Raw genomic sequence first — 21946 nt, 5'->3', positions numbered from 1 at the left:
CTAATATTTTTAAATATTTATATATTTATATATTTATTTATTTGTTTGTTTTTAAAAATTAGAAATTCCCCTACACACCCCAAATAATTTACAAATATGAAATTGTTGCTACTGCTTTGCTTAGTAACTTTAAACCTTTTTCATATTAGTCTTGAATATAATGTAGAAGAGGAAAAGTGTGACTATATGAATATATTTATGAAACCTTTATTTTATAATTGTTATATTTTTAAAGACCATGGAAATAAAATTCAGCAAGGGTGTTGTAAGTATTATAAAGCAGTAAGAAAAGGATATGAAAGAAAAAGTGGCAAATTATATAAATTATCTGCAGAAGAATATAATAAAAAGTATGGAAATATAAAAAATGATTTATATTCAATAAATGATATAATAAAAAATTCGATTAGTGAAAAAGATATGGATGAAATAAAATATTTATTTCCTGTGATTGGTGAGAAATTATTAAATATTAATGGAAAAGATGGAGGTGTAAATATAAAAAGATCAATAACAGATATAGATGATTTATTAGTTGAATTTAATAATAAACATTTTAATTTGAAAGATATACAAGTGAAAATATTAAATGGAAGTACAAAAAATTATGATCCTTATTTTAATTATATAAAAGCAGATCAAAATTTTATAAAAAAAAAAGAAGAAATATTACAGAAAAGTCCATTTCATAGTAAAACATGTTTTAAATCCATAGGTGGAAAAAATTGTAACAATGGAAATACTAACAATCATCACAATAATGATAATAATTTTGAAGATGATGATAATGATGATGAAGATTTAAATTATGAATTATATGAACAATATAAAGATGATGATAATATTAATTCTTCAATTAATCATATGAATAATAAAACAAATACAAATGGTAATAATAATGATAATACAATTAATAATATAAATAATAATAGTACAAATAATAATAATAATAATAATAATACTTATAATAATAATGCTACATATAATCATCCTCAATATATAGAACATGAAGAAGATAATATGAACAATAAATCATCTTATTATAGCTTTACACAAAACTTTTCTATAGTTAATTTATTCTCACAAAATCCTAGAAAAATTATGCAAAAATATCTTGAATTTAAACAACATTTATCTTCTCCATCTAAAGAAAAAATGGACGGATTTCTTGATAGAGAATATTATAATACCACAAAAAAATTGAACGAAGTCTTAGAAGATGATTTAAAAAAAACAGGAGAAATTATTGATCAAAAAGAAAAAAAAGGTTTTGTTTCTTCATTTTTTGATGATTTAATGTCTCTAATATATTTTCCAAAAAAAAATGTAGAGTTATAAATATATTTATTTTTTTTATAAAATTATTATAAATATATATATATATATATATATATATATATTTTTTTTTTTTTTTTTTGTTCAAATGGGGCTAATATAAATATTAAGTTGCAAGTTATGATATATTATTAATATGTGTATTTATTATTTTTTTTTTATGTATTTGTATATTTTATTTGTTATAATATATATATATATATATATATATATATATATATATGTAGATTGAAAAAATATTTTAATTTTTTATCCACGCTCAATGATTATATATACCCACGTAAATATTCTTTTATATATTTATGTGTGTATTCGTTTTAATTAATTAATTATAATTTTTTTTTTTTTTGGGGTTTATTTATGTATATATATATATATTTTCATCTTGTTTTTTAAATCTACAACACAATTTTTTATTAAGCTTTTTATTTTAACCATTTATATATATATATATATATTTTTTTTTAATAATTAAAACTATTTATAAAACAATAATTCAATAAGAATTAATAATAACTTTGTACTTTTTTTAAAAAACACATAAACATATATATATATATATATATATATATATATATATGTGATGGTCGTCTTTATTTTTTTTTTTATTTTTTTTTTTTGTTGTGAATAGTTATTATTATAAAATAAAGCATGAACTATTAAAAATAATATTACATATGTATATCATATTTCTTATACAAAATATATAATTAATATTTTTTTCTTTTTATTTTCTTGAATTTCCAATTAAGAGATAAAAATGAGAGGGCCTAATAACCTCTTAGGATATAATTTCTCTTTAATATGATAAAATTAAAAAAAAAAAAAAAAAAAATATATATATCACTATTAATTAAATTTAAAACAGCTATAATTTAAAATTTACATATAATTGAAAAAGAGCCTCATATTAAATATTTTGTAATATTTTATGTATGGGTTTTAATAGTATTAAGATTCATAAAGGTATATGAAATTAAAAAAATACATTACATATATATATTATATATATATATATATATATATATATATATATATGTACAAAATATACACACATATACAATTATATATATATATATATATATATATAATATAATATTTTTTTTTTTTTTTTTTTTTTTTTTCACCATATTAGCCGTTTCAATAAAAATATATACATATATATATATATATATATATATATATATATTTTGTTTCTTTTTTTTTTTGGAGAAAAAATAAAATAATGGCAAATAAATATATATAAATAAATACATAATAATATATATAATATATATATATCAGATTATATTTAATGTGAGTGTGAAAAGATGTATTTAGTTTTTCTGATATGAAAATATTTATACATAATGTAAAAAGATGATAAAATGAAATTGTTTGATTCATTTTTTAAACATGCTTTGATAAGAATAAATAAAAGGAATATAATATATTTGAATGCCACTAGATGTTATTGTAATAATATAAATTATAATGCTTTGATAAATTTTCTAAATAAGAAAAATGATATAAATAAAGAAATTAATGCGTTATATTCTTTATTAGAAAGGTTGTCAAATTATAAGTACGAACAATATAAAGAAAAGTTAACTCTGAAAAATAATATAAAGGATGAAATAAAAAAAATAAAAACACAAGGGAATGATAAAAATAATAATATAAATATTGAAAATGATATGAATATTTCTCAGTTGGATCATAATAAAAATGATAATAATAATAATAATAATAATAATAATTATTATGATGATTATAAAAAACTAATTTATAATTGGAAATATGATAAAATAAAAATATTTATAAGCTGGAGCCCCGAAATTGTTGAAGATAAATATAAGTCCAAATGTTTCTCTATACCAACTTATATTACATTTCATATTGTTATATCTAATAATGATATTAAGTTGAATAACATTTTACATAATTCTTATGAATATGATAACTGGAACTTTAATAAAATAATACAAACAATAAATAATCATAACAATTTAAAAGATAAAGATAAAGAAAAGGAAAAAGAAAATGGACAACAACATTCACAAAAAAATTCACAAAAACATTCACAAATAAATTCACAAAAAAATTCACAACAATATATTGGAAAATTTAAAAAGGGTGAATCTGATATACCATCATATGATTTCAAAGAATCTCCATTAGAAAAAATAAACGATCCATCACAATTAAATCATTCTATGTTATCTGATAAAAAAGAAGAACATATGAATCGTAGTAATAATAATATACACACAAATTATAATAATGATGAACACATAAATAACAAGTGTCAATATAATAGTGATTATATTCATGATAAACATATTGAAGAAGAGGAACAAAAAAAAACAAAAAAAAACAAAAAAAGTTGCATAGTGGAAGAAAAAAAAAAGACAAAAAAAAAAAAAGACGAAGATTCTCATAATGATATAATAAATTATACCATAAAGAAAAAAACAAATACAAATAATTCATTATATAATATAGAGTCAATTTTAAACAGAACAGAAATATATGAAGATAATATATATTATGATAAATGTATAGATAAAGAAAAAAATCATATTTATTTCTTTTCCTTTAATATATCGGAATTAATGAATAATGATCAAGTAAAAAAAAAATTAAATGAATGTATTGAACCTCATTTTATAAAACAAAGTATATCAAATATAAACATGGATGATTTTTTTTTATATGTTGTATATGATTATAAAAATTTAATACATATATTTAATAATATTAAATTAAAATTAATAAATATTAATAATATATTTGATATATATATTATTAGTTCATTATTACAATTAGTTCAAAGAGGGGAAAAGTTACAAAATGTTTATAATGAATATTTAAATGTTAAAGATAAAATTCTTATAACAAATAAAATGAATGACATTCAAAATTTAAGTATTAATAGTTTTTCTTTTTTTTCAAATTTTGCTCCTGAATTTAGTGATGTCATATCAGCAAAGTTTGGGGTTTATGGGTGGGGAAAATATCAAAAGAAAAAAGATAAAAAAAATAAGAAAGAAAATAATGAAAATAATATATACAATGAAAATAATATATACAATGAAAATAATATATATAATGAAAATAATAAAAATGATGATAATAATATATACAATGATGATATATGTGTGGATATATCAAATGAGAGAAAAAATAAAAAGAATAAAGAATTAAAAAACAAAAAAAAGTTAGAAAAAAAAAACAAAGTAGAAAAAGAAAAACAAAATTATTTAAGCTTTACTCCTCATAATATAAATAACCTTCAAGATATTAAAAAACTTGTATTTGGAAATAAAAGAAATATATCAGATATCACAGAAGAAGATAATATATGTTATAGTATATCAAGAAGTTGTTGTTTAATTTTATTATTTGAATATTTCATAAATAAATTAGAGCATAATTTTAACATACTAAATTTATATATCAAGGTGGAACAACCATTAATATTATGTATAAGTTATATAGAGAAAAAAGGAATTTTCTTGAATCAAAATAAAATTGAAGAAATACAAAAAAAATCAGATGATCCTTTAATATATAAAAATGAAATTGAAGAATTATGTAAGTGTAATATTAATTTAAATTCATCCAAGCAAGTATCTTCATTGATATATAAACAGTTATTAGACATATCGATTAGCACACATAACACGGAAGAAAATATGGTGGAAGATGTAGACAAACATATAAATGATGTTAATAATGAATGTGTAGATCAATTAGAAGCATACCCCCAAACAAAACAAAAAGAAATAAAAAGCATACATAATAATAATAATAATAATAATAATGATAGTAATTGTAGTAATAATAATAATTATAATGGTAATTATAATAATAGTATAAATCACCCCTTATCAACATACACTAATAACGATCATATATCTACTTATGATGTACAAGATGCATCTGACCAATATGATAATTATATAAATGAACATAATCATTATAATAAATGTATAAAAAATATCCCTTTTTATAATAATAATAATATTTCTAATCATAAATTTATGAACAATCTTATAAACATTAATTACAATTCTTTATATAATAAGAAGAAAAATAATCATCCATTTGATGAAAATAATAAAATATACTTCCTCAACAGTAGTCATAATAATAATTATAATAATAATAATATTAACGATATGGCCAGAAACAAAAATCTACAAACCAATAATAAGTCATTAAAAATTCTGGTAGACGAAATTGAAAAAAGTAATTATATAAAAGAAAAGGAAAAAGAAAAATTAAAAAAAATTATTAAAAATATTAAATTATATAGAGAATCTAAAAAGTTAGTACAAAATTATATAGAAAATCTACCAAAATATATACAAAAAAATACAAATAAAATACACTGTAATTTTAATCAAATTGGAGCTTCAACAGGAAGATTATCTTGTGATCAACCCAATTTGCAAAATATTCATTCAAGATTTCGTTGTGCTATATCTTTAAAAGGTAAGGATGAAAATGACGCACATGATAATAATATATCACACATTGATATATCAACGAATAATATGTCAACGAATAATATATCAACGAATAATATGTCAACAAATAATATATCAACGAATAATGTATCACCAAATAATATATCAACAAATAATATATCAACAACTTATCCATTATATACCATGAAGAAAAAAAATTTAATCACCTTCGATTATAAACAAATGGAATTATTTGTTATGGCATACCTTAGTTTTGATGAACAGTTGTTGAAATTACTAAATTATAGTGATGTATTTATAGAAACAGCCAAAGTACTTTTTAATACTAATGATGTTACCAATGAATTAAGAAGAATGACAAAAACTGTTATATACGGTATATTATATGGACAAACTGAAAATGGACTAGCCAAAAGTTTATTAATTAGCGATACTTTGGCTAGTAACCTAATAGAAAACTTTTTTCAATTTTTTCCAAATGTCTATCGATTTATGAAAATGCAGAAATTTTTGGTCAAACATATGAATTGTGTTTATACACTTATAGGAAGGAAAAGAATAATATTACCAAATATTAAAAATAAATATAGGATAAGTATGAATACACCTATACAAGGATGTGCTGCAGATATTATGAAATTTTCTCTCTTGTCATGTTTCAGTGTTCTTAATAATAATATATATAATAACCATAAGTTATTAAAAATTAATAATATAAATCCTTTAATGATACATAAAAATCAAGCCTTTTTAAATCAAACTAATTTAATTTTACAAGTACATGATGAATTATTATTAGAAAGTCAACATGATGCTACAAAATATATAATACAACTATTAAATCCAATCTTAGAAAATGCTTTTTATAATTTAATATATTATACGAATTCTATAGATAGACTTAAACTATTATATGATTATATGCATGATCATATTTCTATCAAAACATATATAGATATTTTACAAGATATAAATAATAAACAATATAATGATGTAAAAATATACAATGGGGTATATAATATAGATGTATCACAAGAATCACACATATATAATATATCAAATAATGTGGATCATATATTTCAAAAATTTAATTTTAAATTGCCAATTAAAGTTGAATCAGGCGGAGTCTACAAGGAGTCTTCATAAAAAAAAAAATAAAAGTAAAAATAAAAGTAAAAATAAAAGTAAAAATAAAAATAAAAATACACACACACGCACATATATATATATATATATATATATATATATATTTATTTATTTATTTATTTTCATATGTATTCTTATTTTTTTAAGTAATTTGTATTATTTATTGAATTAAAATTTTTCACTATTTTGAATTTTATAAATATATATTTTTTAAGTGTTGTTTTGTTATGACTAAAAAAAAAAAAGAAATCATTAAAATGTATGTATTTGTGTTTCGCATAAAGAGGTTGCAAATTAAAGTATACAACACATAAAAAAATTAACACAACATATATATATATATATGTTGATTTAAAGGACACCTGTCCTAATACACAAAAAAAAATTAAAAAATAGTTTTTTTTTTTTTTTTTTTTTTTCTCAAATGATACATTATTTATATATGCTTTTTCCTTTTAAGTGTCCGAGAATATATCTTTATCTATCGAATTTTCAAATAGATCCTTTGTCTTTGCCTTTCCCTTTCCTCTTTCCTTTTTGTTTTTTCGTATTGTCTTCTTTTCTTCTTCATCATTTGAAGAAGGTACTTCATTCATATGTACCTTTTTTTGCAGATCTTCATTGATACTTTTCAATATTTTATTTTCTTCAATTAATTTATTAACATTAATATCTAAGTTGATGAAATTTGTTTGGAAATATTTCAATTTTTCGAGCAAAAAAGTATTTTCCTTTTTTAGCTGTTTCATTTTATGCATTATGTTTTTATTTAATTTTTCGAGTTGATCAATTTTTTTATTTTTCAATAAAAGTAAATTATGTTCACTTTGATTTATGTATTCATTTAAAGTTGAAAAGTTCAAATAATTTCTTGTAGTTATTTCTTTTAAAAATATATTACAATTAGTACATTCATAAGGAGGAGAAGAAGTTGTAGGGAATAGCTGTTTGTTTATTATATCCATTTCTTTTATTTTTGAATTAATAAAATTTTCATCATGACAATTAGAAAACTCTTTATTATATAAGGAATAATTTAAATTATCTTCATTATTTGATAAATTATTTTGACTTAATTCATTATTATCATAATTATCTTTTAAATTTATTTTTTCATTTTCATCATCAGTTAAAATAAGAAAACCATCTGAATTACTATTTATAGACAATTCTTCATCATGTATACTATTATTTTTTTTATCATAAGATATATTACCTAATTTATTTTGATTATCATTTATTTTATTTTGTTCTTTTTTTGTTTGTTTATTTGGTCCCTTTCTATTTACATTTTCATTGGAATTATCAAAATTGTTTTTCCTTTTTTTTTTTTTTTTTTTTTCTTCATATAATTTATTTACATCTTTATTTTCATCATAAATAGAATCATTATTAAAATCATCAATTTGTTCTATTAAATTATCATTTATATCTTTTACTGTATTTCTTAAATTTATATTATCATTTTTATCGTCCTTCTTTTTTTTACTATTTCTTTTTTCTGCCTTTGAATTATAATTACTATTAATCATATCAAGCATATCAAATGAAAAACTACCCCCACCATTTTCCATTTTTTGCATTTATATTTTTCACATATAAATAAAGGAACACTTTTTTTTTTAGGATATCATATAATATATATTTTTATAAATTTAACATAATACTATATATAACACACACAAAAAAACAAAATATACATATATATTATATATATATATATATATATATATATTGTTATTTATTTAGAAGAGCAGATTCGTTCTTTATTTTTTTTTTTTTATTTTATTATTTTTTTATCATAATATACAAAATATACTCTCACAAATAAATATACAATCCAGAAATTTATATTGTTTCTTCATCTTTTTGCTTATCAAAAAAAAAAAATGACAAAAGATTTTTAATTAAAGTAAAAGATATAAAAAAAAATTGAATTATTACATAAAAAAAAAATTTTAAGTTATTATAACATAGTTTTTATTCATAAAAAATATTGTTATCCAAAAAAAACGACATTTGGGAATTTAAAAAAAAAAAAAAATATATGTATATTTTTTTTATTATCTTATGTTTTATGTTATAAATATTTTATTTTCTTTCATCATATATATAATAAATTTTTTTAATAAATTAAAACATTGTAATTCCTTTAATTTTATATGATTTCATTTGCATTATTATATATTTATTTATTTATTATTTGATTATTTTTTTTTTTTTTTTTTAGTTTTTAAATAACGAAAAGTAATTAAATGTATATTCAAAAGTTATTTGAAAGGAAATAAAATAAATATGTAAAAATTCACAAGTCATATGTTTATAAAAATGATAATAATAAATTCTAATAGACAAACAAAACATATGTATTTTAAAATATATTTACTATATAATATATATATATATATAATATATTCATATTTTATAATTTGATTATATTTATTTATTTGTGTAAACCCTTTTTGATATTCTTAAAAAATTTCCAGAATAAAAAATTGATTGTGCCATCTCCAGCATAACTATGATATAAATGATCTGAATAATTAATAATAATTTTATCTTCTCTGATGGGTTTATAAAATGAGAATAATGGGATTTTATTATTATTATTATCACAATTACAAAAATTAGACAGGTCATTATTTTTATTTATGGCATAATCTAATGTATAATTCAATCCTTCTAAATAAGGTATGATCTTAAAAAAAATTCTTGAAACAAAAAATCTTAGAAAGAACGGCTTTGCATGAATATTTTTATTATTTGAAATAATTTTAATTTCAAATAATTTATTAAAAATATAATATTGTGAAGATATATCAAGCATTATATGATAAAAAGAAAACATAAATACACCAAAAATGATTCCAAGTAATACATCAGATGTATAATGTATAAAACCAATAATTATTATTGCATATATAAAACAAGAAAAAATAAATATAATAAATTTTATTATTTTATTATTTATATAATAAAATGAAAACATTAAAAAGATGGTTGTTGAAAAAGAATGTCCTGATACAATCAAATCAGCACATACATAAACTAAATTAGTATTTATTTTTATTATTTGTAATAAATTAAATAAAAAGTTCCCACTTTCTAAAGGTGAGCACGTTTCTAATGTTGCGGGTAATGAAGTAACATAAATCAAAATTCCTCGTATAATATAAAATGATCCAATGATATATATGAATCGACACACAATAGCTATAGATAAATATATACTATTAAATAATATTATTTTTATAAAAGATAATGTTAATATAGCTATTAATGTATTTGACAATTTATAGGAAATCCACTCTGGTGGATTTACAAACAAATCATGTATTCGATCACTTAATGGTTGTGTATTACTCTTATAATAAGAATCACTATATATCATAAAAAAACCTTGTATAATTAATGCAATTAATAAAAATAATAAAGCAAATATTAATTTTATTAATAATATTTTACATAATCTATATTCACTTAATATCTCTTCTTCATTTATTGTACTATTTCTTGATATACTTAGGTTACTCATTTTTCTATTCATATTTATTTCATACATATCTGTCCCTATAGAACTTTTTTCATTTTCGCTATCTGTTACTGATTCTTCATAAATTTTGGATAATTTTTTAAAATCCATTTCAAATTGTTTTTTTTTTTTTTTATCAAAAATTACTTTTTATATTTTATTTTTACGTAATGAGTATTATCCCAAAACTGTGTAATTTTTATAACTTGAAAAAAAAACAAAACAAAAAAATAACATATATATATATATATATATATATATATATATATATATATTTATATATATATTTATTTATTTTCACGTGCATGTCTTAATTTACAACAAAAATTTTCTTCAATTTTTCTTTTTTAAAAAAAACAATGAAATATGTAACTAAATGTTTTTTTAAAATATGTTATTAAAAAAGTAAAAATGATTAAAGTAAAAATGATTAATTCGGAAAGTAAACAAAAAAATATACACACATGTATACATACATACATACATATATTTATATATATATATATATATGTATCGTACATATTTTAATATATTTTTTTCTCACGTGTATTAAGCATTTATTTTAAAAATCATGCAAATATATAAAATAAAATAATATATATATTTAATAGAACTTATATATATATACTTTTCGTATAATATAGGTCTCAACAACAATACTGCAAAAATTGAATGGCGCTATAAAACCATTCAGATCTGTTCATATTACAAACATATACCTACATATATATATATATATATATTTATATGTAATAAATTTTATTTTATTTCTTAAGATCAATAAATGTTACTTTTTTTTTTTTTTTTTTTTTTCTTTTATATTGTCTTATTCTTAGACATGCCTGTTTTTATACATAGACATTAAAAACGAATTATTAAAATGGATCAAATTAATTTTAAAAAATTTATAAAAAAAAAAATAAAATAAATAAATGAAACAAAAACAGTAGGTTGTTTTATATGATTCAACATTAAGAACAATTACGAAAAAAAAAAAAAATAATATAATAAAATTATAAAATATATTAATTAATTTAATAACATAATCAAATATTCTACAAATCACAAATGATTTTAATATATATATATATTTTATTTGTATATATAATATTTAAAATAATTTAATTACATATTAAGAATTAAATATATAAGAAACAAATAAAAATTTATACATATATTATATATATGTATTGACAAAAAAAAAAAAAACTTGATATGTCTTACTGAATTAGTTTTTTTTATTCATTCCAAAAAAACGTTTAAATTCCTTTATTATATTTCGTATTGTTGATAAATTATAGGTACCATTTCCAGCGTATGAATGATAAAAATGTTCGCTGAAATCGTAATATTCTTCATTACGTACATTTTTTTTTTTAATAAGAAGACTGCTTTTATTTACTGGTACACAGGTACAAAAACAATTCTATAAAAAGATAAAATATAAAATGAACATACACTAATATATATATATATATATATATATATATATTTATTTATATCACTTACCCACTCTTTGTCATATGACAATGCAAAATTCATTCGATGATCTAAAGCTTCTAAATATGTTAATGCTCTTATAAAATATTGAAACACTCTAAATCGGTCTGTGAATGATCCAGAAAATCCATACGTCTAATATAAAAATAAAAAATATATATATATATATATATACACATATATATGTATTTTTTATTAAATAATAAAAATGTAAATATTATTCATACACACAGTTATTTATAATGTATTATGAAAAAAAAAAAAACATTTTATATATAATATATTTCATTTATTATTTTTTTTTTTTTTATATAATATATTATAATAATTTCCACATGTTTATAATTATAAGATATATTAAATATACTATTATTTATTTTTATACTTGAGGGTAAACAGATGTATTTAAAGCGTATCTTCTTGCTGCTACATCTATCAGGTAGTGATAAAATAAAAATACAGAACCTCCAAAAACATATCCCATTAATACATCAACAGTATAATGAAATCTTGATATTATTATTATAATGTATATATAGATACTATAAAAGAAAATGGTAGTTTTCACATATATATTTCTTTCATAAAAGAACCAAAAAAATGTTAATAATGTTGTAAATGCTGTATGTCCTGATATAACTAAATCGGTACATTCATAAACTTGTGCAGTTATAATAAGATAAAATGTATACAAATTTTCAACAAACGTTTTATGTTTTAATGGTTGACATGTAGGAATAGGACATGGAAGTGTCGTTACATAAATAAAAAATGATCTTATGCAATATATAAATGATAACATAAGTATAATGCGTATTAAAATTGTTATTGATAATAAAAGTGGACAGAATAATCCGAATCTTAATAATGTTATAAATAGAAAAAACATAATACTACCATTTACAAAAGGAGTATTCATAAATGCAGGAATTTCTTTAAATATTTCATGCATCCTATCTTTTAAAGGTTCATCACCTGTTTTATAATATGTGTCACTTAATATGATAAAATAACATTGTATACATATACCTATTATTCCTATTATGGTAGCATAAAACAAACGTGTTAAAAATATTTTGAGCATTTTCTTTTTATATGGGCAATTTTTTATTTCAATTGATTTTTTTATGTTTTCTTGTTCTTCAAAATAATGGCCTACAACGGGGGAAAAATTATACATACATGTATATATATATATATATATATATATATATATATATATATGTATATACATATGTATAATATTGCAACAATCATGAACCTATATAAACAACACAACCATATAACCACATATATATGTATATATATATATATATATATATATTTATTTATTTATATTATTGCTACCAATATTTGTTATGATAACTTCATCTGGAATGTCTGAGAAATTGGAACGCATTGTTTTAATTTTTCCTTTATTATCAGAATAAGAATCATTATGGTTGTAATGTTTGTCTTTAATATCATTAAAAGTTGTTATATAATTTGTGCTTTCATCATTGAATGAATTATTATGTTCTATCAAAATTTTTATTGTATCATTTTGAATTATATCCTTTTCTTTTATAAAATTTTTTTCTATTTTATTATTTGCTGTATTCTCATGAGTAGATTTTGCATTTATATTTCCTTCTATCATTTTTTTTTATTTTATTTATTATTTTATTTTATTTTATTTTGTTTTATTTATTTTATTTTTTTTTTTTGTTGTGGATTTTAATGTGGGGGGATTTGTTTATTTATTTTATTTATTTTTTTTTTTAACAATTTCTCCTTATTTTATTTTCATATTGTGTAACATATTTAAAAAAAAAAAAAAATATATTATATATATATATATATATACATATACATATATTTACATATATGTTAAAAAGGTAGGTATATAAAAAGATTCAAAATATATTATATATGATAAATTAAGAGGGGTACAAATGTGTGAGTTTTCTTCTTGTTTTTGTTTCCCTTTTATACACATTTTATAGAACAGAAACATATAACTATTTAAAAAAAAAAAAAAAAAAAAAAAAAGAAGAAAAGAAAGGAAAAGAAATTATTTACATATATATATATAATATTTTTTTATTTTATATTGCATATAAAAACATTTTATATACATTTTTTAATATATACAGAAAAAAAAAAAAAAAAAAAAAATTTAGGGAAATTTTATCGTAGTTGGGAAATTGAATTAATCACTTAAAAATTAGTCATTTTTTTTTATTTAAAATCTATATAATATTTTATATCCATTTTAATATTACTTTGTAAATTTAATGATTTATTTCTTCATTTTTATTATTATTTTTTTTTTTCCTTTAATTCGTAATTCTTTAAATATTTAATTTATGGAATGGTATTTATTGACCGAATTTTTCTTTTATTATTATACTTTTATATTATATATTTTATGTTTTACTTTTTTTTTTTTTTTTTTTGTTTAAAAATTTCTGTCAACTTTATTTTTTAATGAATAAAATATATTTAAAAAAAATAAAAATAAAATGAGAACTTTTTACTCTTTTTTCAAAACCACAATTATATACTAATCACCCATTTTTTAAATTACGGAGATATCATTAAAATTTATTTTTTATATAATAAAAAAAAAAAAAAAAAAAAAAAAAGAGATATCATTAAAATTTATTTTTTATATAATAAAAAAAAAAAAAAAAAAAAAAAAAAATGTTCTTTAAATAAATAATTTATTAAAATGTTTTAGAAATTTATATTGTAAAATATTTTATACATTTTTTGGCAAATGTTTTTTATAGACATATTATATATATATATATATATATATATATATATATATACTATACATATAAATATACATATATTTTTTGATATATGCATATAAAAAATAGGGTCAATGAGAATGCTTTAAATTCATTTTTTCAATTTATATGTAAATTTTTTTTATGTGGTCTTATATAAGCCCCAATATTATTTTTTAAAATTCTATAAAAAAAAAAAAAAATTAATTTTCTTCTTCATCATATAAAATAAATAATATATATATGTATGTTCCGAAAAAGACACAACTTTCTCTTATATAAAATATGTGAACATAAATATTTTTTCACATCGTACAATATTTTACACCAATATATATATATATATATATATATATGCTTGAGAATTATCTTTTTTTTTTTTTTTTTTTTTTTTTTTATGACATATTTATTTGTTCTTCTCTTTTTAAAATATCTAGATCTTCATTGTTAAAATAATTTAGATGCATAATCGCTTTATAGTTCTCGTGATTTTTTTCATTCACATCCTTAAAAAAATAAAAATAATATATTTATATGCGTACATATAGGTCAAAAGATATTATAAAATAGGGAAAAATGTTTATACAATATTATGTATTAATCGATTAAAATATATATATATATATATGAACATATAATTATATTATCATTACTATTAATTCTTCAATCTCGTTTTTTAATATATTAAAATCTTGAAACTTTTCATTTAATGTGTTATTTAATATTTCATTATTTTCTGGATTATTGGACTCCTTCCACTTGTTTAACTAATCAAATATAAATATAAATATAAATAAATAAATATATATATTAATATAAATGAATAAATAAATATATATATATATATACATATATATATATTTACGTAGTATTGATATTCATTATTTAAATTTTTTTTATTTCGCCTTACTTCTATAGTGTTTACTTCTAAGGACTCATTTTTTAACTTCATTTTGGTCTCTAAGAAATAATTCTTGAAAAAATAAAATTAATGTCACACAATTTATTATCCACATTAATTTTATTTAATAAAAATATTTGTTCATTTTATTTATTTATTTCATATTTTTCTCTATCCAAATTATACCTCTAATAACAACTTTTGAAGATAATCATATAACTTCATTTTATTTTGATCATATATAGTTTTATATTCATTTGTTATTTTTGTGAGTAACATTTTCTTTACATCTGTTTCTAGTTTTAATTCATGTAGAATCTTTTGTTGTTTTTTTCTTTTTTCTTTAATTTTTTTCAAGTCATTTCTTAAGTTTTCATAATCAACAATATTTTTCTCTAATTCATAAGCGTCTTTTTCCACACCTTCTAAAATCTCTTAAAAAATAAAAGTCGATAGACATCATTAAATATTATTGCACTTATTTCACCCAATTATATATATCTATATATATATATTGTGTCTTACTTCTTTGAATGGATATGTTTTTTTTTAGTTGTTCTAAACACTTTCTTTTTGAAAAATAATTTTTTTTCTTATTAAGTTTTTCTTCCTAATATAAATAAATAAATATAAATATATATATATATATATATATATATACATATATATATGTTTGTTTATATTGTTACACATTTACCATTTATAAATAACAGAATTTACTTTTATATTTCTATTTATGATGTTGTACCTCTAATTTCTGTATTAGCTCCAATTGATCATCCAGAATTAATTTGAAATAATTTTGTATATTAAAAATTTTTTCATTGTAAGTCTTTAAGATATTTCTTTTTTATAAGAAATATATATGCATATGAAAATAATAAATACATACATATAAATATATGTATATATGTTTTTTTTTTTTTTTTTTTTTTTATTTAAATTTTTTACTTTATTCGTTCATTTTTTTCCTTTTGTAAATTAAAAATAATTTTTTGTCTTTCCTTATCCATTTTATCTCTTTGCTGATCGCAAGAAACGATAAATATTTTTCTTATATAGATATTAAAATTTTGTATGAACAAATTTATATATATATTAAGATATATATATATATATATATATATAATAATAGTATTTTTTTTTTTTTTATTTCAACCATATTAATTTTTCTCGAGTAGTTATCTTTCATTTTTTTCAGACATATTGTAAATTTTCTATTTATATTATCAATAATTTTATTTTGTGACAATATGATCGAATTTAATTTGTTTAAATGCTTGATGCTTGTTACTGTGGTCAGTTTTTCAAAGTCTTTATTGGATTTCTGTTCTTTCTTATCATCTCTTATAAGAAAAATACAAAAAAAAAAAAAAATATACATAAATATATTTTCATCGTTTGTATCGTTTCTTTATTTTAAAAAAAATTCTCTTCACATAAATTAAAAGTTTTAAATCACATTATTACTCCATTATTTTGGATAACGTATCAATCTCAATTTCATTCTTTGTTAAATTATTTAAGAAATTTTCATAACATTTTAATACATATTTATTTATCATATTTTCTATATTCCTTTCTGATAGTAATTTATGCGACCTTTTTTCTTCAACTTCTATTTCTTTATTTTTTAATTCCACATTTAATATCTTCGTATGAGGAATCATAAATAAGTAAATAAATAGATAAATATATAAGTACATACATAAATACATATATATATATATATATATATATATATATATGTGTGTGTCCTTTTTCTTATTAACCTTAATGTCATGATATCCCAAAAATATTTGACCATCTATATTTTTTATTTTCACACTTAAATCCTCAACATTATTTTGCTCTACATTTATTTCATCATTTATTTTGTTAAGCTAAGAGAAGAAAACAAAAAATTAATTAATAAATAAATATTAATAAATAAATAAATAAATATATATATATATATATATATATTTATATTTATAACGATTATATGATAATATATTTTATATTACAATTTACCTCTTTTATTAATATAAGTTTTTCTTCTCTCTTTTTGGAAGTTCCCTTTTTCTTAGGATTCTTCATTTGTTGAAGCAAACCTTTTTAAAATAAATGTTAAAATGAATATTATAAGAGTAAACAGTAGTGCGTATATTTTTTTATTATTTTTATTTCACATGTCCTCTAAAGGTGTGTAAAATTTAAAAAATTTTGTGCTGTTATATATTAAATGACATTCATAAAAAAAAAAAAAAAAAAAACAAAAAAAAAAAAAAATTACAATTACTATATTATAATATGCTTATTATTCATTAATTATTTCTAAGACTAAAAAAAAAAAAATAAAAGATAATAACAATATATTTTAGTAAAACACACGTGTGAAATATATCCTATACACACATATATATTAAGACAAATTTTTTTTTTGTGTTGAAAAAAAAAAAATAGAAACAATCATAGGTTCATAAAATGACATTTATTTATTATATAGAATAATATGAAACCTTTATTCACAAAATGAATAATATACCTCCTAATATTAAGAAGACATAGAAAATTCTCATCATTTAATTAATTAAATATGAACAACGTTATATTATATATATCTTACATACTTCTCATATATTATTATAAAAATGTTTGTCACAGATTATTTGTAAATTCTCGAGAAAAGAGATATAGAAAAATTAAAATGGAGCACCAATATATATATATATATATATATATATATCTTTCAAATTATAAGGAGAAAACATTTTATTATCGTATGATGATAAGGAATTAATTTTTTTTTTTTTTTTTTTAAGAAAAAGTTTATTGTTATATATCTTGAAGACCTTTTCTTTTGTTGTGGTAGTGAAAATGTTCATGAGATTTTTAAAAATATAAAAATTAAAAAAAAAAAAAAAAAAAAAAAAAAAAATATATATATATATATATATATATATATATTCCCCTTGTTAATATCTCTTCAAAGTTTTATATTATATTATAATAATTTTCTTTTTTTTTATTATTTTCCAATACCTTAATATCATAATTTTTTGATTATTTTGATCATGCGACATCAACCTTAATAATAGCTCAGTAAGTATAAAAAAAAATCAAATATAATATAATTGAATATAAAATAATTCTGAGTTAAAACAAAAATATACCATTAATTATATATATATATATATATGTTCTTTTTTTAATGTTTATTTTTTAAAATATATTTATATATATATATTTTTTTATATATAATATTTATAATATTGTCTACATAATCTATGTATTCTTTATTTTTGGAACTTGCTCATTCATTCCATAATTATTTCTTTTTATTAAAAAATGTGGTTCGGTTATAATATTTTCTTAGTTACAATAATTGGTTTATTAATTAGGAGAGGTACAAACACAAATAATATTACATATATATATATAGATATATATAAATTTATTTTAATTATTATACAGGTTGCGCATCCGAGTCTTATAACACAGGAGGTAATAAAAAAAAAAAAAAAAATATATATGCACATTTATAAATATACGTGGGAATCTATATATATTAATATAATATTTATTTTCTATATTTTTTATTTTAAATATATTAGTTCATGCAACAAAGGACAATAATGAAGGTAAAATGAAAAATTATAGACATTATATATATATATATATATATATAATGTAATATTTTTTTTATATATCACTGCAGCTATCTCAACCCCTATACATGAGCAAGGTAAAGAAAAAAAGAGAATATCCAAATTATATATCATAAAAGACATTAATTAATACATATATATGTAAGTGTTTATTTTTTCGTTACCTTAGAAATTTATACTCCCGCACAATCCATAGGTACAGAAATAAAAACAAAAAGAAAGTCAAGAATATATATATATATGTATACTTTTTATTTATTTATTTTTTTATTTTTCCACATTTTATTATACAACAGAACCTGATTCCCCATCGGTACATAATATAAAATAAATAATAAATCATATAAAAATTTCTTATACAATATATTTTAATTTTTTTCTTATATTCAATCATCTTAGGATATAGGTAAACTATATAATTGAAAAAATGTTTTTGAAAGAACAAATAAATAAATAGAACAGTTTGTATACATAATAATGAATACACAAAAAATTTATTATCTTTTAAATTATTTATAGTCACATATATATATATATATATATATATATATATATATATATATATATATGTGTACATTTACTTATTTTATTATTTTTTTTTTTTTTTCTTATTAAAATATAACAGAAGAATATAGAACCCCTTTGAAAGATTCCCAATGTTCTTATGTAGATGCAAATTCAATAAAAGGATTTATAAACATTAATTTAGATAGCATTTTTGATATTGATTTAAAGGAATATTATTTACATCATGAGGTAATAAAAAACCAACAAAAAAAAAAAAAAATGCATATGCATATTTATATATTTATAATTTTAAAATCATAATTTTATATTTTCAACATATGTAGGATAATTTGAAAAATAAGGAAAAATCTGAAGATTTAGTATGTATAGAGACATATGTAAAAAAGACTAATGAAATATATTATAATATGTCAGATACAAAAGATGAGGCATATTTATATATATGTAAAATGTGTAAGCATATATATAAGGATATAGAAGAATGTAGAGAAAAAAACATGCAGTTGATGATAAGAAATATGAGTAATGAAAAAAAAAAAAAAAAAAAAAAATTAGAACATGCATATATTTAGACATGCTAATAATTTTTTTTTTATAAATAAGATAATAATTAGTAATCATATTGAGAAAAAACCTAAACATATAATATATATATATATATATATATATGCATATATTTTTTATATTTTTATGTAGAAATAACTGTGCCCCAGATAAGACTAAAATATGAAAAAGATAGTAAGAAAAAAAAAAAATAAAAAACAAATAAATAAATATCAATATATATATATATATATATATATGTGTTAGATAACCAATTTGATGTGGATGGTGAAATGTATAAAACCCATTGTATATAATCATGAACAAATGTTTAATTTTATAGATAGAAATAATCAAGAAATAATTATTAACACTCCAGTGACATATGTGCTGTCAAATTTACTGTCTAGCTTAATAAAAACAGTGACATATAATACAGATGACCTTAATAATTCCTGTAAGGTTTTAATAAACATGTTACATTTAGATTTATTGAAGATAATGGATAGTTTACAATATTATCATGGTATCTTTAATGGTTTAACTGAAAAACATTTAATTGAATTCAGAAAAATATTTCTGAAAAAACAAAAAATCAATAAAGAAGAAGATAATGATAATGATAATATATGGGAAGAATGTTTTGTATTAAAAAAATCTATTGATAAGGTTATGAATATAAATTCATATTTGCTAATGAAATCAAGAAATAGATATATGGATTATGTACACAATAGAAGAAAACGATATCGTCATAATTTATTTGTAATTACATATAATGTATCAGATAAAAATTTAAATACATATATTAAAAGTATTTATAATTATATTTATAATTCAATAAAAATAATTGAATATATTCAATATATATATAATCAAGAAGTATATGCTATATTTTTTGTAAGAACACAATTAATAGAAACATATTTTTTAAGAAACCCTAAACAATTAAAAAATACATGTTCTATATATATGATGATAACGATATCATGGTTTTTTAATCAAATTAATATTGGTATGTATAATAAAAATAAAAATATATATGATCTATTTAAAGAAAAATTTACAAAAAATAATATAAAACAAATTATATATTCTATATATACAAATGATGTGGAAAATAAAACTAATATTTTACAACTATGTAATGATAGTATGACAAATACAGTAGAATTAATAAAAAATGTTATAAAAAATTATTACAAACAAAATAATGTCTTATCAAATTATAATATTAACTATGCTGGATTAATTAAATTTATGGATATATATATATTACGACATAAATTTATTCAATCCACTCTTGAACAACAACCTTTAACATATTATGATACATTAGATGATGAAGATTTAAATCATGATTCTATAATCAAAAGAGAAAATATTGTTTGTATGATGAAATATATTTCAAATAAAATTAATACATATATATCCTTATTAAAAAAATCACATTTACAAACTATTATGCTACAAAATTATGATAATTATAATATATATATAAATGAATATTTTACAGATAATGAACATGTTTTTTTCTGTACATCCCCTGGTCAATATTT

The 21946-nt window shown here is 17.9% G+C and overlaps 6 protein-coding genes and 1 pseudogene across 7 annotated transcripts, besides 1 other annotated feature; 3 read left to right on the top strand and 4 right to left on the bottom strand.

Annotated features, from left to right (window-relative positions):
• Positions 1-96: 96 nt before the first annotated feature.
• Positions 97-1338, top strand: PGSY75_0625400 (hypothetical protein; the record flags this gene model as incomplete). The annotated part of the gene is made up of 1 exon (XM_018784834.1): positions 97-1338. One exon carries the CDS (start codon positions 97-99, stop codon positions 1336-1338), a length of 1242 nt encoding a protein of 413 aa, XP_018642888.1.
• A 1364-nt stretch (positions 1339-2702) lies between these two features.
• Positions 2703-6956, top strand: PGSY75_0625300 (putative DNA polymerase 1; the record flags this gene model as incomplete). The annotated part of the gene is made up of 1 exon (XM_018784833.1): positions 2703-6956. One exon carries the CDS (start codon positions 2703-2705, stop codon positions 6954-6956), a length of 4254 nt encoding a protein of 1417 aa, XP_018642887.1.
• Positions 6957-7411: 455 nt separating this feature from the next.
• PGSY75_0625200 (hypothetical protein) lies at positions 7412-8530 on the bottom strand (the record flags this gene model as incomplete). The annotated part of the gene is made up of 1 exon (XM_018784832.1): positions 7412-8530. One exon carries the CDS (start codon positions 8528-8530, stop codon positions 7412-7414), a length of 1119 nt encoding a protein of 372 aa, XP_018642886.1.
• Positions 8531-9399: 869 nt separating this feature from the next.
• PGSY75_0625100 (putative sphingomyelin synthase 2) lies at positions 9400-10599 on the bottom strand (the record flags this gene model as incomplete). Its single annotated transcript, XM_018784831.1, has 1 exon — positions 9400-10599. The coding sequence occupies one exon, from the start codon at positions 10597-10599 to the stop codon at positions 9400-9402; it is 1200 nt and encodes a 399-aa protein (XP_018642885.1).
• A 1117-nt stretch (positions 10600-11716) lies between these two features.
• PGSY75_0625000 (putative sphingomyelin synthase 1) lies at positions 11717-13627 on the bottom strand (the record flags this gene model as incomplete). 2 transcript variants are annotated; one of them, XM_018784830.1, is made up of 4 exons in its annotated part: positions 11717-11914; positions 11998-12123; positions 12374-13143; positions 13336-13627. In XM_018784830.1, 4 exons carry the CDS (start codon positions 13625-13627, stop codon positions 11717-11719), a joined length of 1386 nt encoding a protein of 461 aa, XP_018642883.1. The 2 variants fall into 2 exon arrangements, with proteins under 2 accessions (XP_018642883.1, XP_018642884.1); XM_018784829.1 differs by having other exon boundaries at positions 13384-13627.
• A 1533-nt stretch (positions 13628-15160) lies between these two features.
• On the bottom strand, positions 15161-17745 carry PGSY75_0624900 (hypothetical protein; the record flags this gene model as incomplete). The annotated part of the gene is made up of 11 exons (XM_018784828.1): positions 15161-15271; positions 15419-15532; positions 15676-15738; positions 15853-16100; positions 16192-16276; positions 16415-16511; positions 16618-16691; positions 16826-17012; positions 17137-17318; positions 17439-17549; positions 17680-17745. 11 exons carry the CDS (start codon positions 17743-17745, stop codon positions 15161-15163), a joined length of 1338 nt encoding a protein of 445 aa, XP_018642882.1.
• Positions 17746-18996: 1251 nt separating this feature from the next.
• The window catches only part of PGSY75_0624800 (hypothetical protein), a pseudogene marked incomplete at both ends in the record, with an annotated part of 3005 nt that continues 55 nt past the window's right edge, over positions 18997-21946 (top strand).
• Positions 18997-21946: part of a sequence feature that runs on past the window's edge.

The sequence above is a fragment of the Plasmodium gaboni genome, chromosome 6 (assembly GCF_001602025.1).
Source record: "Plasmodium gaboni strain SY75 chromosome 6, whole genome shotgun sequence".
Lineage (NCBI taxonomy): Eukaryota > Apicomplexa > Aconoidasida > Haemosporida > Plasmodiidae > Plasmodium > Plasmodium gaboni.
The sequence above is the reverse complement of the archived record's forward strand: the minus strand, read 5'-3'. Positions and strand labels throughout refer to the sequence as shown.